General features: G+C 35.3%; 1 protein-coding gene across 11 annotated transcripts in view; it reads left to right on the forward strand.

Moving 5' to 3' along the window:
• Positions 1 to 19,662, forward strand: part of REV1 (REV1 DNA directed polymerase) — a 90,792-nt gene that overhangs the window by 22,251 nt on the left and 48,879 nt on the right. For 3 of the 11 annotated variants that reach the window (XM_042981186.1, XM_042981184.1, XM_007097792.3), the window contains 2 exons: positions 7,403 to 7,466; positions 8,850 to 8,976. In XM_042981186.1, the coding sequence (XP_042837120.1) occupies positions 7,413 to 7,466; positions 8,850 to 8,976 (181 nt within the window). In that variant the 5' untranslated portion in view covers positions 7,403 to 7,412. Of the gene's footprint in view, positions 1 to 795; positions 842 to 3,320; positions 3,406 to 4,670; positions 4,951 to 7,402; positions 7,467 to 8,849; positions 8,977 to 15,280; positions 15,435 to 19,532; positions 19,617 to 19,662 lie in introns of those variants that run through there. The other 8 variants (XM_042981182.1, XM_042981183.1, XM_042981185.1 and 5 more) reach the window with 7 other exon arrangements.

Consider the following 19,662-nt stretch of genomic DNA (forward strand, 5'->3'; position numbering starts at 1 on the left):
CCAGATATTTATTGTTTTCCTTGCTACATTTTTCCTGTATTTTTGATCTTCCAAGCTAATATTTTCTTCTACCTGAGGGATATCTTTTAGGATTTCCTGTAGTTCAAGTTTGCTGGTGGCATTAGCTTCTGTTTTTAATTTGCCCCAGATACCTTTATGTTCTCTTTCTTGACTGAATTTTTCTCTGGGTATAGAATTCTAAGTAATTATTTTCTTTCAGTGTAGTCTTCTGGCACTATTGTTTCTGTTGAAAAGACAGCCTTTATGTAATTGGTCCTCCTTTGAATATTTTGAATGAAATCTGTTTTCCCCACCCATGGCAGCTATTTATTTGTTTCCTTGAACATAGTAAGCATAGTTAATCTTTAACTGGGTTAAAATCAGTATCTGGAAACAAACAGGGCTGATGGGGGGTGGAAGAGAGGGGAGGGTGGGTGATGGGTTTTGAAGAGAGCATCTTTTGGGATGAGCACTGGGTGTTGTATGGAAACCAATTTGACAATAAATTTCATATATTTAAAAAAAATCAGTATCTGGAGTCTTTGTAGGTCTGTTTACTTTGTTTCTGTTGGTTCTCACTCATGTGATCTTACTACTTTGTGTGCCTGGTTATTTTTATTTGTATGCCAGACTTTATATTTTCAAAATAGTTTTCAGAAACATGTGTTTAGGATGTTGTCGTTCCCTGTACAGGGTTTACATTGCTTCTGCCAGATGGTTTAGAGCATTCCAGATCATCTTTTTTTTTTTTTTTAATTATCATTCCAGTGTAGTTCATGTACAATGTTATATTAGTTTCAGGTGTACAATATAGTGATTCAGGAATTCTATACATTACATGGTAAGTAATACTCTTTAATCCCCTTCACCTATTTCACCCATCCACCTCTCCTCTGGTTGGTAACCATCAGTTTGTTCTCAGAGTCTGTTTTTGGCTTGTCTCTTTTTGGTTTGTTTCTTAAATTCCACATAAGAATTGAAATCATGTGGTATTTATCTTTCTCTGACTGGCTTATTTCACTTAGCTTAATACTCTAGCTCCATTCATGTTATTGTAGGTGGCAAATTTCGTTTTTCTTTATGGCTGAATAATATTACGTTGTGTATAGATATCATTATCCATTCATCTGTTGATGGACACTTGGGCTGCTTCCATAATTTGGCTCTTCTAAGTAATGCTGCAGTAAACATAGGGGTACATGTATCTTTTTGAATTAGTGTTTTCATATTCTTTGGGTAAATACCCACTAGCGGAATTACTGGATCATATAATTTATTGATTAAAAATCATATAATTTATTGTAAAAAATCATTTAATTTTTTAAGAAACTTCTATACTGTTTTCCACAGTGGCTGCACCAGTGTGCATTCTCACCAACAGTTCACAAAGGATCCCTTTTCTCTACATCCTTGCCAATACTTGTTGTTTTTTGTATTTTTGATTTTAGTTATTCTGACAGGTGTGAATTGATACCTCATTGTGGTTTGGATTTACATTTCCCTAATGATGAGTGATGTTATGCATCTTTTCGTGTGTCTTTTGGCCATGTGTATATGTTTGTGGTTGGAGAAATGTTTGTTCATGTCTTCTGCCTGTTTCTAATTGGATTATTTGGGATTTTTTTGGTATTACTAATCCTTTATCAGGTATGTCATTTGCAAATATCTTCTTCCATTCAGTAGGTTGTCTTTAGTTTTGTTGATTGTTTCCTTTGCTTTGCAGAAGCTTTTTATTTTTGTTGTAGTCCCAATAGTTTATTTTTGCTTTTCTTTCCCTTGAGGCCGGAGACCTATCTAGAAAAATGTAGCTATAGCCATTGTTGGAAAAATTGCTGCCTGTGCTCTCTTCTAGGATTTTTATGGTTTGAGGTCACACATTTAGGTCTTTAATCCATTTCGAGTTTATTTTTGTATATGGTGTAAGAAACTGGTGCAGTTTAATTCTTTTGCATGTTGCTATTTTTCTCAACACTATTTGTTGAAAAGATTGTCTTTTTCCCATTGCACATGCTTGCTTCCTTTGTCCAAGATTAATTGACCATGTAATCGTGGGTTTATTTCTGGGCTCTCTCTTCTGTTCCTTCATCTTTGTATCTGTTTTCATCCCACTACCATAGTGTTTTGATTACTACAGCTTTGTGTAGTGTATCTTGAAATCTGGAATTGTGATATCTACAGTTTTTCTTTTTCAAGATGGCTATGTCTATTCAGAGTCTTGTGGTTCGATACAAATTTTAGGATTATTTGTTGTTCTGTGAAATACGCTGTTGGTATTTTACTAGGGATTGTATTAAATCTGTAGATTGCTTTGGGTGGTATGGAAATTTAACAATATTGGTTCTCCCTTCCATGAGCATGGAATATCTTTCCATTTTTTTGTGTCATCTTCAGTTTCTTTCATTCATGTTTTATAGTTTTCAGAGTATAGGTTTTTCACCTCCTTGGTTAAGTTTATTCCTAGGTATTTTATTTTATTTTTTTTTATTTTTTGGTGTTATTGTAAGTGGGATTATTTTACTAATTTCTCTCTTTGCTCCATGATTAGTATATAGAAATGCAATGTATTTCTGTATATTGATTTTGTATCCTGCAATCCTAAAGTATTCATTTATCAGTTCTAGTAGTATTTTGGTGGAGTCTTTAGGGTTTTCCATATATAATATCATGTCATTTGCAAATAATGCAAGTTTTACTTGTTCTTTACCAATTTGGATGCCTCTTATTTTTTTCTGTTACCTAACTGCTGTGGTTAGGACTTCCAGTACTATATTCAATAAAAGTGGTGGGAGTGGCATCCTTGTCTTGTTCTCGATCTTAGGGGAAAAGCTCTCAGGTTTTCACCATTGAGTATGAGGTTAACTGTGGGTTTTTCATATATGGCCTTTGTGTTGAGGTATGTTCTCTCTAAGCCTACTTTGTTGAGGATTTTTATCATGAGTGGGTGTTGTAACTGTGTCAGATGCTTTTTCTGCATCTGTTGAAATGATCATATGATTTTCCCTTTTTTTGTTAATATGATGTACTACGTTGATTGATTTGTGAATATTGAACCACCCTTGCATACTTGGGATAAATCCCATTATGAATCATAGTTAATGATTTTTTTTAACATATTGTCGGATTCAGCTTGCTAATATTTTGTTGAGAAGTTTTGCATCTTTGCTTATCAGAGATACTGACCTGTAGTTCCCTTTTTTTGTAGTATCTTTATCTGGTTTTGGTTACCAGGGTAATGCCTGCCTCACAGAATGAATTTGGAGGCTTTTCTTCCTCTTCTGGCTTTTGGAATAGGTATCAACTCGTCCTTAAATGTTTTCTAGAATTCACCTGTGAAGCCATCTGATCCTGGACTTCAGTTTGTTGGGAGTTTTTTGAATACGGATTCAATTCCATTGCTGGCAATAGGTCTGTTCACATTTCCTATTTCTTCCTGATTCAGTTTTGAGAAGTTACTGTTTCTAGGAATTTATCTATTTCTTCTAGGTTGTCCCATTTGTTGGCTTATAATTAATTTTTCATAATCTTCTCTAACTATCCTTTATATTTCTGTAGTGTTATTTCTCCTCTTTTCTTTCTTTAAAAATTTTTTTAATGTTTATTTATTTTTGAGAGAGAGTGTGAGTAGGGGAGGGGCAGAGAGATTAGGAGACACAGAATCTGAAGCAGGCTCCAGGCTCTGAGCTGTCAGCACAAAGCCTGACACAGGGCTCAAACTCATGAACTGCGAGATGTGACCTGAGCTGAAGTCAGATGCTTAACTGACTGAGCCACCCATGTACCCCTCTCCTCTTTTATTTCTAATTTTGTTGATTTGAGTACCCCCCCTCTCTTTTTAATGTTTGTTTATTTATTTATTTATTTATTTATTTATTTTTTAATTTTTTTTTCCAACGTTTTTAATTTATTTTTGGGACAGAGAGAGACAGAGCATGAACGGGGGAGGGGCAGAGAGAGAGGGAGACACAGAATCGGAAACAGGCTCCAGGCTCCGAGCCATCAGCCCAGAGCCTGACGCGGGGCTCGAACTCACGGACCGTGAGATCGTGACCTGGCTGAAGTCAGACGCTTAACTGACTGCGCCACCCAGGCGCCCCTTAATGTTTGTTTATTTAATTTTGAGAGTGATCAGGGGAGGGTGAGAGAGAGAGAGAGAGAAAGAGAAAGAGAAAGAGAGAAAGAGATCTGAAGCAGGCCTGGAACTGTCCGCACAGAGCCTGACATGAGGCTTGAACTCAAACTGTGAGATCATGACCTGAGCTGAAGTTGAATGCTTAACCAGCTGAGTCACCCAGGCACCCTCTTTTTTTTAATGAGTCTGGGTAAACACTTGATTCCAAAGAATCAGCTCTTGGTTTCATTGATCTGTTCTGTTGTTTTTTTGGTTTCTATTTTATTTCTGCCCTAATTGTTATTTTTTCTTCTTTCTACTGGTTTTGGGTTTTTTCTCCTTTTTCTACCTCTTTTAGGTGTAAGGTTAGGTTGTTTATTTGAGTTTTTTTTGCTTCTCGAGGTAGACCTGTATTGTTATAAACTTCCCTCTTAGAACTGCTTTTGGTGCATCCTGAAGATTTTGGACCATTGTGTTTTCATTTTCATGTGTCTATGTATTTTTTCATTTTTCCTCCTTGATTTCTTGGTTGACCCATTTCATTATTTAGTAGCATGTTATTTGACCTCCATGTATTTGTGTTCTTTAGGATCATCTAATTTACTTTCAGAGGTTGAAATAATCCAAGGCAGGCTACATTTTTGGCAAAATTTGGTTTGTCTACTTCCAGTTTACTTACCCCTAGGATTCTAATCCCAAGTGTGGAGATATATATGCTTGGAGGACCCTTGAATTCCAACTGTTGTTCCCTTAGTGCTGTGTTTGTTCAGAAACATTGCCCAGACTGTTACCATTGCCACATGCTTTCAGAGGAAAAAGCTGTCCCAACCTGGGGAGGACAGGTGAGCTGGCAGGGTTTCTTTGTCATCTTCTAAATCTGAGCCCAGTAATTTTTCATTATTTTGTTTTTTAAAAAATAATGTTTTGCTTAGTTTTCTTCTTTCTCACCAGGAAGATTGATCCCAATAACCTAGTTAACTACTTATTACGGGTTTTTCTCAAAAATAGAATTTGAATGTATAAAATGAAACGTTTCTTCTTTTTCCCTTTTTTTTCCAGTCTGTTTGAATCCTGAATCAATCAATAGGAGTTTGCTGTACTCAAATTAGTTGAAATGAAGAAATTACTAATTTCAGTCTTTTACTTTTTCAAAGCTTAAACATTTGTCTGGGATAGCTTTATTACTTTGAAATAGAAGAAGAAGCTTGAAAAAATTTTTTTTAACTTACAACTTTATTTCATACTCTCCTACCCTCATGAAACCACTGATTAGGATTTCTCATATTGGCCTTTTGCAGTAGTTACCCAGTAGATCTTAAATGAATAATATATTCTTTAACTTACTTTTCATTTAGCTGATTAATTGTTCCCTTTAATTTTTGTGAGCATTCCTAACATACAAGGGCCAGAACTCCCAGACTCTTTACTTATTAAGAGCAGATGTATAGATTCAAAGTTAATACGAAGTCACGAACTTTGTGTTAACACATTTCCCCTACTCCTTTAAGATAAGGGGAGAAGTCTTGAGGGACTGGACAAAGTGTACCTCTTTTTTTTTTTTTTTTTTTTTTTAACGTTTATTTATTTTTGAGACAGAAAGAGACAGAGCATGAATGGGGGAGGGTCAGAGAGAGGGAGACACAGAATCTGAAACAGGCTCCAGGCTCTGAGCTGTCAGCACAGAGCCCGACGCGGGGCTCAAACTCACGGACCGTGAAATCATGACCCGAGCCAAAGTCGGCTGCTTAACCGACTGAGCCACCCAGGCGCCCCAAAATGTACCTCTTGAAAATAGAAGTATTTAGCAGAACAATATGGCAATTCTAGGACTCATAATGAACACATTGGGTAGCCATGCCCCTACCTTTGTCAAACTGAAAACAACACCAAATCTTCTCTGCCAGCATCCACATCCCCTATTCTGGATTAATTACGTTGCCTCTTGTTCACAGAGCTCTTTGCTCATGCCCCTTGTCTCTCTATAGGACTTACTTACTTATTTATTTATTTATTTACATTTATTTATTTTTGAGAAACAGTGAGACAAAGCGTGAGCGGGGGAGGGGCAGAGAGAGAAGGAGACACAGAATCTGAAGCAGGCTCCAGGCTCTTAGCAAGCGGTCAGCGCAGAGCCTGATGCGGGGCTTGAACCCACAAATTGTGAGATCATGACCTGAGCCGAAGTTGGACACTCAACCGACTGAACCACCCAGGCGCCCCTGGACTTACCTTTTTAAGAGAAGGTCTCTACATATCTTTTAGGCCCCTTTTAAAAGCTGACAGTAAACATTCATAATATAAATGTCAGCAAGGAAAAACTACATTGCACAATATATCAAGTATAGAAATATTTGAGAGAAAATGCTTGTGTGTGTGTCTAAAGTGTCATATTTTAAGGTTTCACTCAGTAACAAATTCTTATAAACCATATCACAGCTAATTTGACTTGGATAATGTACAGAGCTCCTCCTGTAACATATTAATTGATATTAACTTATGTAGTAGAAGAAAAATAACCTAAATAGAGGGCGAGTTAGTTTTGTGAAGGATAATGCAGTCGGGTCTCAAGATGTAGCCGTATAGCTAGACGAGTTTTATAAGGAGTTTCATTTAGTGCCTGCTTTGACTTCTGAACCATTTGATAACCTTGCTAGCTACTAAGGCACCTAACACTTGAGATAAGCCATTATTTGGTCATTTGGGTGGTTTAACAGCATAGTGGGTCAAGTGTAGCCTTAAGGAGAATGCCAGTTTAATAGTTTGTGATAAGTGATAATCCTTCTACATTATCTCCCTTAAGATGTGCTGTTTTAATTGACTTCTTTTAGGAGTTTTTGCATAATAGATGAATTACACTAAAACTGTACTCTTAAGTGTCTAGTATGTAATAGTAAAGCCAGTTTAAGAGCCATATTAGAAGACAATTCATGAAGGAAAATGTTTTCTTGGGTTCTGTTAATACTAATTAATGTTAACAAGCATGGCCATGTTAGTCTAATGTGGTGATGTTTTACACAAGTGTGTATTAGATTTGGTGCATAGGAATGCATAAATGTTTTTGCTATAAAAAATTTATAATAGTTATAATTTAAACATACTTATCTATAGAAGGGTGTTTTAGGTATAAATCTCACTTGTGAAGCAGGAGAATGTTATGCTTTGGGAAAAGTTTTAACTTTCACAAATTGAATATTTGAGTTTATTTTAAATTGTCATTTTTCTTGACTTGAAATAAAATGTCAATTAGTATTACGTTATAAAATTGACAGTTTTTTTTTTCCCCCTTTAATACAGACGCTCCACCATGAGACGAGGTGGAGGGAGGAGGCGAGCTGAAAATGATGGCTGGGAAAAATGGGTGTGTTTTAAAAGAATAAAAATAATTATATTTAATTGTCTAGGTATTTTTCGTTCTTGTAGGTTGGAGTGTGGTTTAAGGCATTTTTTAAAATTGTAAATCACTCTAGATACCACCTCTTCTGAGTTTTCACAATGTATTGAAAGCTTGTTTAAACTTTTTAACACCCGAACTTTATTTTATCCTGAGGAAATAAATGTTCTGGTGTACAAATACTTATTTGTGATAATTTTATTGCAGCATTGCTAGTAATACTGAAAAACAGAAAATACCAGATATACTGTAGTAGAGGATTGGTCAAGTTAATTATCACTGTGCAGTAGAACACTGTTCAGCCATTATTTAGCTTTTTATTTCTTAACTTGAAATGGCCTTGACTAAAATCTTGTTTCATAAAGGATTATTCTCTATGATCCTATTTATGTAAAATGTGCATATTCTGAGACATAGTAATAAATTTGAAAATAGATCCCAGAACATTAACAGTGAATGGGATTATACCTAATTTACATTTTCTTTAAATTTTCTGAAAAAAAAAATTTTTTTCCACAGTGAGCATGTAATATCTGAATAATCAAAACCAGCAAAATAATTTCCATTTTGGAGGAAATAAGTACTACTTTGAAGATTTCTATGACTGTATTTTAAAGATTTAATGGATAGTTCTTTATCAGTAAAGTAAAATCAAAAAACAATTGATAATTCACATAATTAAGCTTAATTATCACATAATTAAGTTTAATGTTCAGGAAAAGTGTAGCTAAGTTCATAGATTTGTATAGGTCTTTAGCAAAAATAATGTTTTTATGTTCTTTCCGAGGTTGATGTTCTCTAGTGAAAATTATTACTGCTGTCAAGTAGATTGATTAGATCCAGAATTTGGCCACTGAATCATTTATTGTATTATCTACATGTATGGAGAGCTGTACTCGTTTGTTGAACTGTTTCATTTTGCTTTAAATTACTAATTCTAAGTTTCCTGTATTCAGAAGATAGTGGAAACCAATTGAAAATACACTGTTACTGACCACTTGTCAAATTTTTAATTGGTTTAGACTTCTGTGTAACTTCTGCTTGATTTTGTAGATAAGAACAATATTTTGTAGCATTAAATTCATTATTCTTGTCTTACCTTTTCCCACTTTTAAAGTAACTGTTATAAGAATGTGATAAAATAATTAAGAATTGAGTTGATAGAAAAACCTTTTTTATTGCCTTGCCTTATGGTGAATATTTATAATTATATCCTATGTCATTATACCTTGGTCACTAGCATAGAATAAGGTACTTTTCTTTTTAATGTAAATTTCTGTTAAAATTGGGGGGGGGGATTAGAAAATACAACCTTTGTAACTGGTTTACTTTTTTTTTTTTTAATTCCAGGGTGGGTATATGGCTGCCAAGGTCCAGAAATTAGAGGAACAGTTTCGGTCAGATGCTGCTCTACAAAAGGATGGAACTTCATCTACAATTTTTAGTGGAGTTGCCATTTATGTTAATGGATATACAGGTTGAGTACTTTTTACTTTTTAGGTATCCTGTTTTGGCATGTACTTTCATTAAGATTGAGTGTGATTTGCTTTAAATTCTGTTTTTAGTTATCTTGTATATAAAAATGATAAAAACCTCCGCTTATTGTCTTGGACATTTCCTTTTCATCCCACCTATACCTGCCATTGTGTTTTTTATTTTAATTTTTATCAAGTTTGAAAAAGCCAAATGAGGTTAAAAATAGTCTTCTTTCTTAACCACCTGATTGGAAGCTCCTCACACATATGTGGGACATGTACACTGTGAGCTTCAGTATAGTGGCATCTGGTAGGGCCATTTCATCGGTGGATTTGCATAGATCCTTTTGAGCTGATGGGGGAGGAGGGTGTGGTGTGTGTGTTAGATTTCCCAGAATTTTGGTTAGAGAAGGGTATATAAACCTAGCTTGGAGAAGAAAGAGGCCACAGTTCTCACAATTTAAAAAACAGAATTTCATTTAATCTTGTTCTTTTTTTTTCATCCCCTATATCCACTTCTCCCTTCCTGTATTCCTTTTGTTATTGAGTCTACTCCCTGGAAGGGACAGGATAGTTTTTTCTTTTTGGGTGGGAGAGGACATCTGGAATTCTAATTTGTCTCTTAAACAAAATTTAAACCATAAACTTCTTGTTTCAGAACCTATCCACATGACCTCTTTTGGAGATACCCAGTGCCTCTTTTTCATGAGTTTCTCTTGGCTTTCACTGGCACCAAACAGACTCTTGTGTGCTTCCACATAGCCAGCTTAGGTTTTTCTCTTTCTCTGGTCTGTAAAGTCAGTTATCACTTGTCTGTTGGCTGTCAGCTTTTATTACTAAAGTTTTCATCTCTTGAGAATTCCTCTCTTAAGATCACTTTATTTTTTTTTTTTTTTAAGTGAATGGCTATAAATATTTGTGTCATTCTGTTATATGTCTCTCTCTTTGCTTCTCAGCGGGGTGTTACTTATCTTTAAGGTCTCTTTATAAATCACTTCCTCTAACTTGTCTGATTGTCTTCCTACTGGGATAGGTGACTTCTGCTCCTTTGGGGCTATGGCTTGTTAGCATTTATTGGATCTTTCTTTAGTTGTCAGTTTACTGGATAAGAGCGAGAGAAACACTTTCACATTTTCATTACTGTTGTATCCTGGTGTCTCTGGGCATTAACCACTCAGGAAATATTTATTGAATTAAAATTAAGTTTTAATTAACTGAAAACGTTTTCCTGGTTGAGTTTTATCAGGCATCTTTAGTCTAAGAATGTTACCTCACAATGAATGCTGGTGCAGCTCTGGGAAAGTTCACAACATGCAACTTTTCTGCTTAAGTATCCTGGAACATTCAGGTTCCACTGACTTTCCTGAGATGCATTATAAAGATTAAAAATGTTTTTTAAAAAAAGAAGAAACATCGCTTGTTATATTAGCCAGTTACGGAAGTCCCCAGTTTACGAGGGTACCCTTATTCATTATTAAGAAAGAGATCCTTTGTGTGAGGGAGAAAATAAAAGCTATAGTAATCACTCCATGGTTGAGAATCGGGAATTCTGATTCTATTTTTGTTACCAATTTTTGTGTGACCATAAGACATTTTCTCTTTGGACTCATTTTATTTGGACCCAGTTTTATCCCTATCCTTTTCATTATTTTTCCCTATCCTTTTCTTTAGGATAGGGATAATAATTTTTACTGTTGCTTGGATAACATTATTATAATTCTACAAGTAAAATTCCATTATGTTGAATTTCATAGGGACTTGCAAGTTGTGACGATACAATTTTTTTAGAAATATTTTCAGTTTTAGTGAATACTCTGTAGATAGAAGAATCAACAGCCTCTCTGTAATGAATTAGCAGTATAGTCAATTAGTGCTTTAGCTGCAGTAAGAGAAGTAGGAAATGCTGTATTGTTGATTCTTAATCATGCTCCCCATAGACTAACATTCCAGGTTTTCTTTTTCTTTCATGTTTATTTGAGAGAGAGAGAGAGAGCAAGCAGGGGAGGGGCAGAGAGAGGGAGAAAGAGAGAGATGCAGAGAATTCTTAAGCAGGCTCTGCATTGCCCATGCGGAGCCCGACATGAGGCTCAAACTCACGAACCATAAGATCATGACCTGAGCTGAAACCAAGAGTCGGACGCTTGAGCCACGCAGGCACCCAACATTCCAAGTTTTCTTGACTCCTTTGAAGCTCCCAGGTGTGCCACCTGAACTTCTCTCTGTTAACTCCCATCCTTTGCAAACCAATTACCGTTGAATTAAAGAAGAGATTCTTTAATTTAATTTAATTTAATTTAATTTAATAAAAAGATTCTTTAACTTCTTTACCTTCCATCCTGTTTTTGTTTTTGTTTTTGTTTTTTTAATTAAAAATTTTTTTTGAGGTAATTGTAAATTTACATGCCATTATAAGAAATACTACAGAGATACTATGAACCATTTGCCCAGTTTATCTCAATGGTAATATCTTGTAAACCATAGTACAGTATCAACCAGGAAATTGCCATTGATACATTCAAGATAGAGAATGTTTCCACACTACAAAGATTCTTCATGCTGCCCTTTTAGACAAAAGGCTCTCAGCCTCATTTTAGTCCTTTTAACTACTAACCTAGTCTCCATTTCTATACTTTTTTCATTTCAAGAATGTTACATAAAAGAACATACTGTATACAACCTTTTAGTATTAGCTTTTTAAATTAAGATAATATTCTAGTGATTCATATACATTGTATATACCAGTAGTTTTTTCCCTTTTATTGTTGAGTTGTATTCCATTATATGAGTGTTCTACAGTTAAACATTTACCTGTTTAAGAACATCTGGATTATTGGGGCGCCTGGGTGGCTTATTCACTTAGGTGTCTCATTTCAGCTAAAGTCATGAGCTCGCCACTCTTGAGTTTAAACCAGGCATCGGGCTCTGTGCTGAAAGCTCAGAGGCTGGGACCTACTTCAGATTCTGTGTCTCCCTCTCTCTCTGCCCCTCCCCTGCTCAGGCTCTGTCTGTCTCTTCCTCTTTCTCTCTTTCTCAAAAATAAACATTAAAAATAATTTAACATCTGGATTATTTTCTGGTTTTGGCTCTGAACATTTGTGTACAGATTTTGTGTGAACATAAGAGAGCTGTTGCTAAGTCATACATACAGTAGTTGCCCGTTTAGTTTTTTAAAGAAATTGCCAAATGGTTTCTCAGTGGCTGTGCTATTTTATTTTATATTCCCACTAGCAATTTATGAGTGACCCATTTCTCTGCATTCTTGTTAGCATTTAGTGTTTTTTAAGCATTTTAATAGGTGTGTCCTGCTATCTCATTGTGGTTTTTATTTGTGTTGCAATTGCTCTGCATCCTCACCAGCATTTCGTAAAGACAATTTGGTTTTTTGTTTTTGTTTTTTAAATTAATTTACGCATTCTAATATGTGTAGTGCTGTCTCATTGTGCTTTTAATTTTTATTTGCCTGATGACTGATCGTGAACATCCTTTGATGCGTCTGTTTGCCATCTGTATGTCCTTGACAGTGAAACTCTGTACACATCTTTGTTCATTTTCTAATTTGTTTTATATTCTCTTCAGTTTTGAGAGTTCTTTATATATTCCAGATACTACTCCTTTGTCAGATGTGTGGTTTGCAGATATTTCTCTTAGTCTGTAGCTTGTCTTTCATCCTTTTCACATGGTCTTTTGTAGAGCAGAGTTTTTAATTTTCATGAGGTTGAGTTTATGGATCTTTACGTTTATGGATTGTGTTTTCAATTCAAAAGTCTTTGCTTAATACTAGATCCCAAAGATTTTCACCTGTTTTCTTCTAAAAATTTTCATAGTTTTATGTTTTAAGTTCATGATTCATTTTGAGTTAATTTTTACTTATTTTTTTGGTGGCCTATGGGTATCCCATTGCTCTAGTTCTGCTTGTTGAAATATTATCTTTCTTCCATTAGATTACTTTCGCACTTTTATCAAAAATTAGTTGGACGTATCTGGGTCTGTTTCTGGATTCTCTGTCTTATTATATTGATGCATGTCTCTCTTCACTGGTACCACCTGGTTTTTGATTATCTGTATTGTAAGCCTTAACATGAGGTAGAATGATACTTCCATTTTCTTCTTTGCTAAGATTGTTTTAGTTATTCTTAGGGCCTGTGCCTTTCCATATAAATTTTAGAATAAGGTTGTCTTTGTTTATAAAATAAATACCTTGTTGTGATTGTGATAGGAATTACATTAAGCCTGTAGATCAGTTTAAGGAGAATTGATGTCTTTACTCTGTTGAGTTTTCTAGTCTGTGGACCTTCCATCCCATTTTATTCCACCTTAATTGATTGAACAAATGTATTTTCTATGCTGCTTGTGTGTTAGTAACTAGGTTTGAACAGAGATGGTGGTTGATGAATAATGTGGGTTTTGTGGTGAGTAATAATCTCTGAGAGGTACAGAGGAACGTGGATGGCAACACAGAAGAGAAGTTACTGCCTTTGAGAGTTAGTGAATCCTTCATAAAGGGATTGACTTTTTAAGCCCAGTCTGGATAAAGAGGCATTTTCTAAATGAGGAAGGGTAAAGGCATTCTTGTCCTGATCGTAATGTACATTTTCACCTTTATATTCTCTAATTTTGGTCATTGGGCTTATTCTGATGTTTTAGGTTTTTTCTTTGTACTTTTGTTTCTGCGCTTCCATTTGTGCTTTTGCCTCTTGTGAAAAGCTGCTTTCCTCACTACTGTGAACTGGAATTCTACCCATCCATTAAGACTCAGATTAAATTAGATTTTGCCTCCTTTCCTAAGCCAGTCCATAGTATTTAAATTTCATAGCAGCACTACTAGAAACATTTATTTTGATACCTGAGTCTTATATTGTCAGGTCTTTATGTTTTAAGTTTTTTTGGAGTCAGAAAGCCCATTTTATGTAGTAGCCCCTAGACAAACATGAGGGCTACAGAGGTAGCACTGTAGGGCCTTAAATTTGCTATTCCATCTGATGTCCCCAGGTCTTCATCATTCACATCTCTGATCAAATGTCATCTCCTTTGAGACTTTCCCTGACCACACTTATCCAAGATAGGTGTACCTTACCCTTCAATTGCTTTCGTGACCCCTTGTCCAGCTGTATTTCTCTTCATAGAATTTATTTGTACCTGAACTGGTATCATTTATTTGACTTGTTTTCTGTCTGCCCAGTGAAATAGAAGTACTACCATGGAGCACAGAGATGAGTTTTTATTGATCATTGCTATATCCCAGTGGCCTAGAGCTGTGCCTGGTACATTGTAAGATGGCTAATAAATATTAGTTGAGTAAATGAGTGAATAACAGGGTTTTGTATTTGTACATCATACTGTTAAAATCTTTTCATTCATATGTTAATTCAACTCCGTCTTCTTGAATTTATAGCTTTTAATTAAGAAATAGGCTACATTGTAGGCTTTTACTGAATTGTAATCTCTGGGAGATAGGCCCTGAGCATGCTTATTTTGGTGAAAGCTCCCAGAGTGAGCTAGTACCAAATCTTGTGAACTGTAATTGCTATCTTCTGTTGAGTGGGATCAGGACAGTTAATATGGCAAGAGGTGTTCTGGTTATTTTGTACTTTTTTCAATATGTAGATAAAAGACCAGGTCCAACGGCTTTGGCACTGCTGAGATTTGTGAAAAAATAGGTGGGCAGGCAAACATATTGGCATGCATTGCAAAATGAACAAGGGAATATGCAAGTATGACAGGCTTACATTTCAAGTGATAAGGATTTGTTTGAAAACTTTAATGACCTTAACCTTACTTTGGTGTTTTCTGAACCTTGTGATGTCTTAGGAAAAGAGCCCCATTTAGTGGTGAAAAATCTAATTTTTATTAAGAAACGTATGCTTTCCAGAAATTATTTTTTTGTAAATACATATCTTTCTTTAATTTTCTGTGAGACTCTGATCTTATAAATCAGAGATATAGGAATTTAACCTCTAACATGGGAGAGACTTACTGTATTATTTTATGCCACCCACTGTATTTTTGTCCAGTGTCTAATAGGTGTTTGCACCTGATAGTTACTCACGACTCTCTAGGCTTTTGAATCTTTTCTTCAATTTTTGTTTGGTTAAGTGTATGTGGCTTATAGTTGAATGTGGTAACTCTAAGGTAGTTAGGTAGGAAAGGAGTCAGGAGAGTAAGCATAGCTACTGGAGGAAGAATAACAGTTGGGAGTCAGAAGACAAAAAGGGTCTGCATAATAGCTAACTGATTATGGACAAGTCACCTAATTTTTTTCTATTTCCTTATCAGTAACCGTGCTAAATTATCTTTTCTAATTTATAGGATTGTGAGACTCAAATGAAATAATGAAATAATGAAGGATATTACTACTGTAGGACCAAAGGAGGTGTAAGCAGCCATTTGGTTTACTTCTTTCTACCATGTATGTAGCACAACCAACATTAAATCAAGCTCTTTGGATATACAGAATGAAATGGTGCGCATGATGAATATTTTCTCATTAGAGATGTATCAAGGAAAGCTTTTGTGCAAGATAATAAATTTTTTTTGAAATTTATTTATTTTGAGAGAGAGGGAACACGAGCAGGGGAGGGTAGAGAGAGAGAATTCGAAGCAGGCTCTGCACTGTCAGCGCAGAGCCTGACACAAGGCTCAAACCCATGAACCGTGAGATCATGGCCTGCGTGAGCTGAAACCAAGAGTCAGATGCTTAATGGACTGAGCCACCCAGCCGTCCCTAAAGTTTGTTTTTAGAATTTATTTTAACCAGATAACCAAAACTGTTCTAAACTGAGCCTAGAGACATGAGAGTGGTCTTCATGTGTTTCTTTTTGCATTCTGTAGTGGTTATTTGCTATGGTGGGATTTCACTTGCAGAACGTCAGGCCTAAGTTGTGGTCCTGTGATAGATGCCTTCTACTTTTACTGTGTGTGATTGTCTCTTACTAGGGTTGTTTTTAGTTCTGAACTTCAGTTGCATTCAAAACATTCTTATAGAATGTTCTGTAAACTTACAGGAGTATTGTGGAATATAATTTTAAACTTTGAGAAGATACTTTAGGATCCTAGAGTGCCTTCATTGTCATTAAGAACACCCATTATTATTTTACATAAGAAGTTCTGGTGAATAGTTTGGGTTTTTAGAATGCCAGAAATCCTTTTGTTGCAATAGCAATACTTCTTCAAACCCAATACTTTTGTCCTTGTTGTTAGTACTGTTAGCTATTAGCCAACCTGCTACAGCAAATTATCTGACTTATGTTTTGTTTCCCCCACAATAGCGTACCTTAAGGCAATGATGAAGAACAGTGAGGAGAGAACTAGCTCTGACATGTCAAAACCTATTATGGAAGGCTATAAGCATTTAAAACTTGACGTAACTGGTGTAAGAATAGGCAGATACATGGTTTAGAATTGCTCAGAAATAAATTCTCTGTATATAAATTTGGTATGTAAATTAGATATCATTTGTATATATATATTATGTACTTATTATAAATTACTGCGTTAATATTTATAAATCACTTAGAATAGCCTAGCACTTAAGCACTGCTTTAAATATTCTAAGTTGTAAAGAACCACAGATAAGTGGGGGAGAGGGTAGGATTATTCAGTATAATTTGTTGCAACAAATTGGATGACTGGAAAAAAGCTTATCCATCAAAATCATAAGGAATAAAACACTCAGATCCCAATAGATTAAAGGGCAGATTTCAGAAACCATTTATTTCAGGAAATAGACCTGAGTCACAAACATGTAAATATATGTTCACCTTCACTATTAGAGAAATGTATAAGGAAGCAGGATAAATTTTGTGCAAAATTTATTTAATTTCAAAAAATTATTATGTGAATATACCTAATACATAAACAGATGGATGAGAATAGCCAACCCATTCATTGATGGAGCAAGAGTGTAAGGTGGTATACTGGCTTTGGAAAATGGCATTATGAAATACATGAGGAGACTTTAATATGCTTATAACATTTGGCTCAATAATTCTTCTGAGACTATATTCTAAGGCCATAAGCCTAATTGGCCTTCCATTATAAGTTAATATTAAAGATAATCTTAATCATGTTGTTTTGTTTGAAAGCAAAGCACTGTATAAGAATAGAAACTTAGTTATAAATTATACCATCTATAAGGTGACCTAAAACTGAACCTGGGTGGTTCAGTTGGTTAAGCAGTTGACTCTTCATTTTGTCTCAGGTCATGACTTCACAGTTTTGTGAGATCAAGCCCCATGTGCTCTGCACTGATAGCAGAGCCTGCTTGGGATTCTCTCTTTCCTGGCTCTCTGCCTCTCCCCCTGTGCGCACACTCGATTGCACGCGCTCTCTCTCAAAATAAATTAAACATTAAATAACAATTCAAAAGATAACAATGGATAATTTATAATAATATAGGAAAATTTTTGGTAAATGTGAAAGGGTAGAATGTAAAATGAAAAGTAGGGGACAATCAAACAGAAAAGTACAGGAAAAAACATGATAGAAGCAAATACATTACAGTGGTTTTTTGGGGCATAGAACTATGTATGAGTGATGTATTTTCTTCTATTTTCAGATTTTTTATTCTAGGCATGTTTTATAGTAGAGAGTAATCTTTAAGTAATTCTGAGTTTTAATATTTATGTTAGGAAATATGAAATTACTAAGTTGTTTGCTTAGTAATTTTTGCTAAATTTTTTTGTTTGTTTTTTTTGCTTTTTTGTTTGTTTTTAGGCTGAACATCAGTATAGATCTACTGGTATAGGTTGTAGAAGTAGGGAAGACAAATTACTTACATAAATATTTCCAAATACACTCTGTGGTGGATTGTATTTTTGTTCACCAAAATCTGCTTCCCCTCCCTGGGTAAGGATTTTACTTCCTTACTTGTTGAAGTCAGATTTGGCCATGTTCACAAAATGTAAGCGAAATGGTATATATCATTTTGGGGATAAAGCTTTAAAAGTCAGTTTGTGTTTCATTATACCCTCTTTTTCTTTTGCCACAATGACTGGCAGTGTTCTAGATTGAGGTTGCTCCATCGGTCTGGATGTCAATAAAGATAACATGGAGCCACAGCTCCATGGACATGATGGCAGAGGATGGAAATGTTTCATGGGTGAAAAATAAACCTTTGTTTTAAGTCACTGCAATTTTGGGGTCATATGTTACTGCAGCATAACCTACCCTATCCTCTCTGAGTAGTATCTGAAATAGTGGATAATGGAAATATTTAGAACAAATAGTGTACTTTGTTTTTGTTTTCATAAAGTAGTAGTCTTTGGCTGTATTTTAGATAAAGGGTTAGCAAACTTTTTCTGTGAAGGACCAGAGCTTTGTGGGCCGTGTACTCTCTGTTGCATCTGTTCAGCTCTGCTATTATAGCCCTCAGAGCAGCCATGGACACTATGTAAATTAATGAGAGTAGTATTCCATAAAACTTTATTTACAAAAACAGGTGGGCCAGATTTGGCCCAAGGGCTTAGTTTGCTGACCCTTGTTTTAGATCACAGACTCAGAATCTTGGGATTAGGAGGGAATTTAAGTCTTCAAGTTAATCATGGTCTGTGTGTGAATTATGTCTTCAGTATTGCTGAGTTAGAGACAGGCCACCACTCAGCCTCCTGCAGTGACTCCAGTGATGGTATACTGTCTTGGGGTGCAAGCCAGTTCATTTTGGAGCAGGTATGATCGTTTTAGTGAGTTAAAATGTGCATGCATTCCTATAGCTTCCATCCAGTGGTCCTAGTTCTTTCTTGAAGACTCCACAGAGCATAAATCCAAACCCTGCCATGTCCTCTCAGTGTGGTCTTTAAGCTAATTCATCCTATAGCTCTCAAACTAGATTATTCCTAGTTCTTTGAAAAGTGTGCTTTCAACTCTATGGCCACAGCTCTCCCCCATTCCTTAACAGCTTTGCTCACCAATTTTCCTCAGCTTATCTGAATGTAAAATCCTACGTAGTTTTCTGGGTTCAGCTCAGTCAAATGTTTGTCAGCTCTCTGTTCCCACAGAAATTTTTATCTGATAGAGTATCTTGTGTTAAAAAAAAAAAAAAGCATTTGTGAAATCCTTACTAAATTCTAAGTGAGATGCTTGAAATGAGGGGGGGCACATGGGTGGCTAGGTCGGTTAAGCATCCGACTTCAGTGAGGTCATGATCTTGTAGTTCGTGGGTTCGAGCCCTGAGTTGGGCTCTGTGTGGACTGTTTTCCTTTCTCTTTGCCTCTCTTCCACTTGCATTCTGTCTCTTTCTCTCTCTCACCTTCAAAAATAAACATTAAAAAAAAGAAGAAAAGAAAATCTGGGTACTGAGGATACTATCTATCACTCATTAAATAAGGTTCCTGTCTCCAGATATAATAAGTGCTGTTGCATGCCTGATTAAAACTGCTAGTTGTTTTAAATAGGTTATTAACTTCAGTTCCAAAACACTTGAAAGGTTTTACAGTCTTAAAATTGTATGTATTTTTAAGTACACTAAAAACACAAAACAAATATTCAAATATACTACTTACTAGAAATGTTTTGTACCTTTTGTTGTTAGGTTATGTACTTTTTACATAGACCTTGGAATATAACTTCTTTTAAATAGTTGAAAATATTAATAGTTCTAATGTGTGTGAATCAGGATTTTCTCACTACTATGCTGGAATGCAAAATAGTAAGTATATGTAAGTGTATGTAAGTATACTACTATGCTGGAATGC

This window comes from Panthera tigris, chromosome A3 (genome assembly GCF_018350195.1).
Source record: "Panthera tigris isolate Pti1 chromosome A3, P.tigris_Pti1_mat1.1, whole genome shotgun sequence".
Taxonomy (NCBI): domain Eukaryota; kingdom Metazoa; phylum Chordata; class Mammalia; order Carnivora; family Felidae; genus Panthera; species Panthera tigris.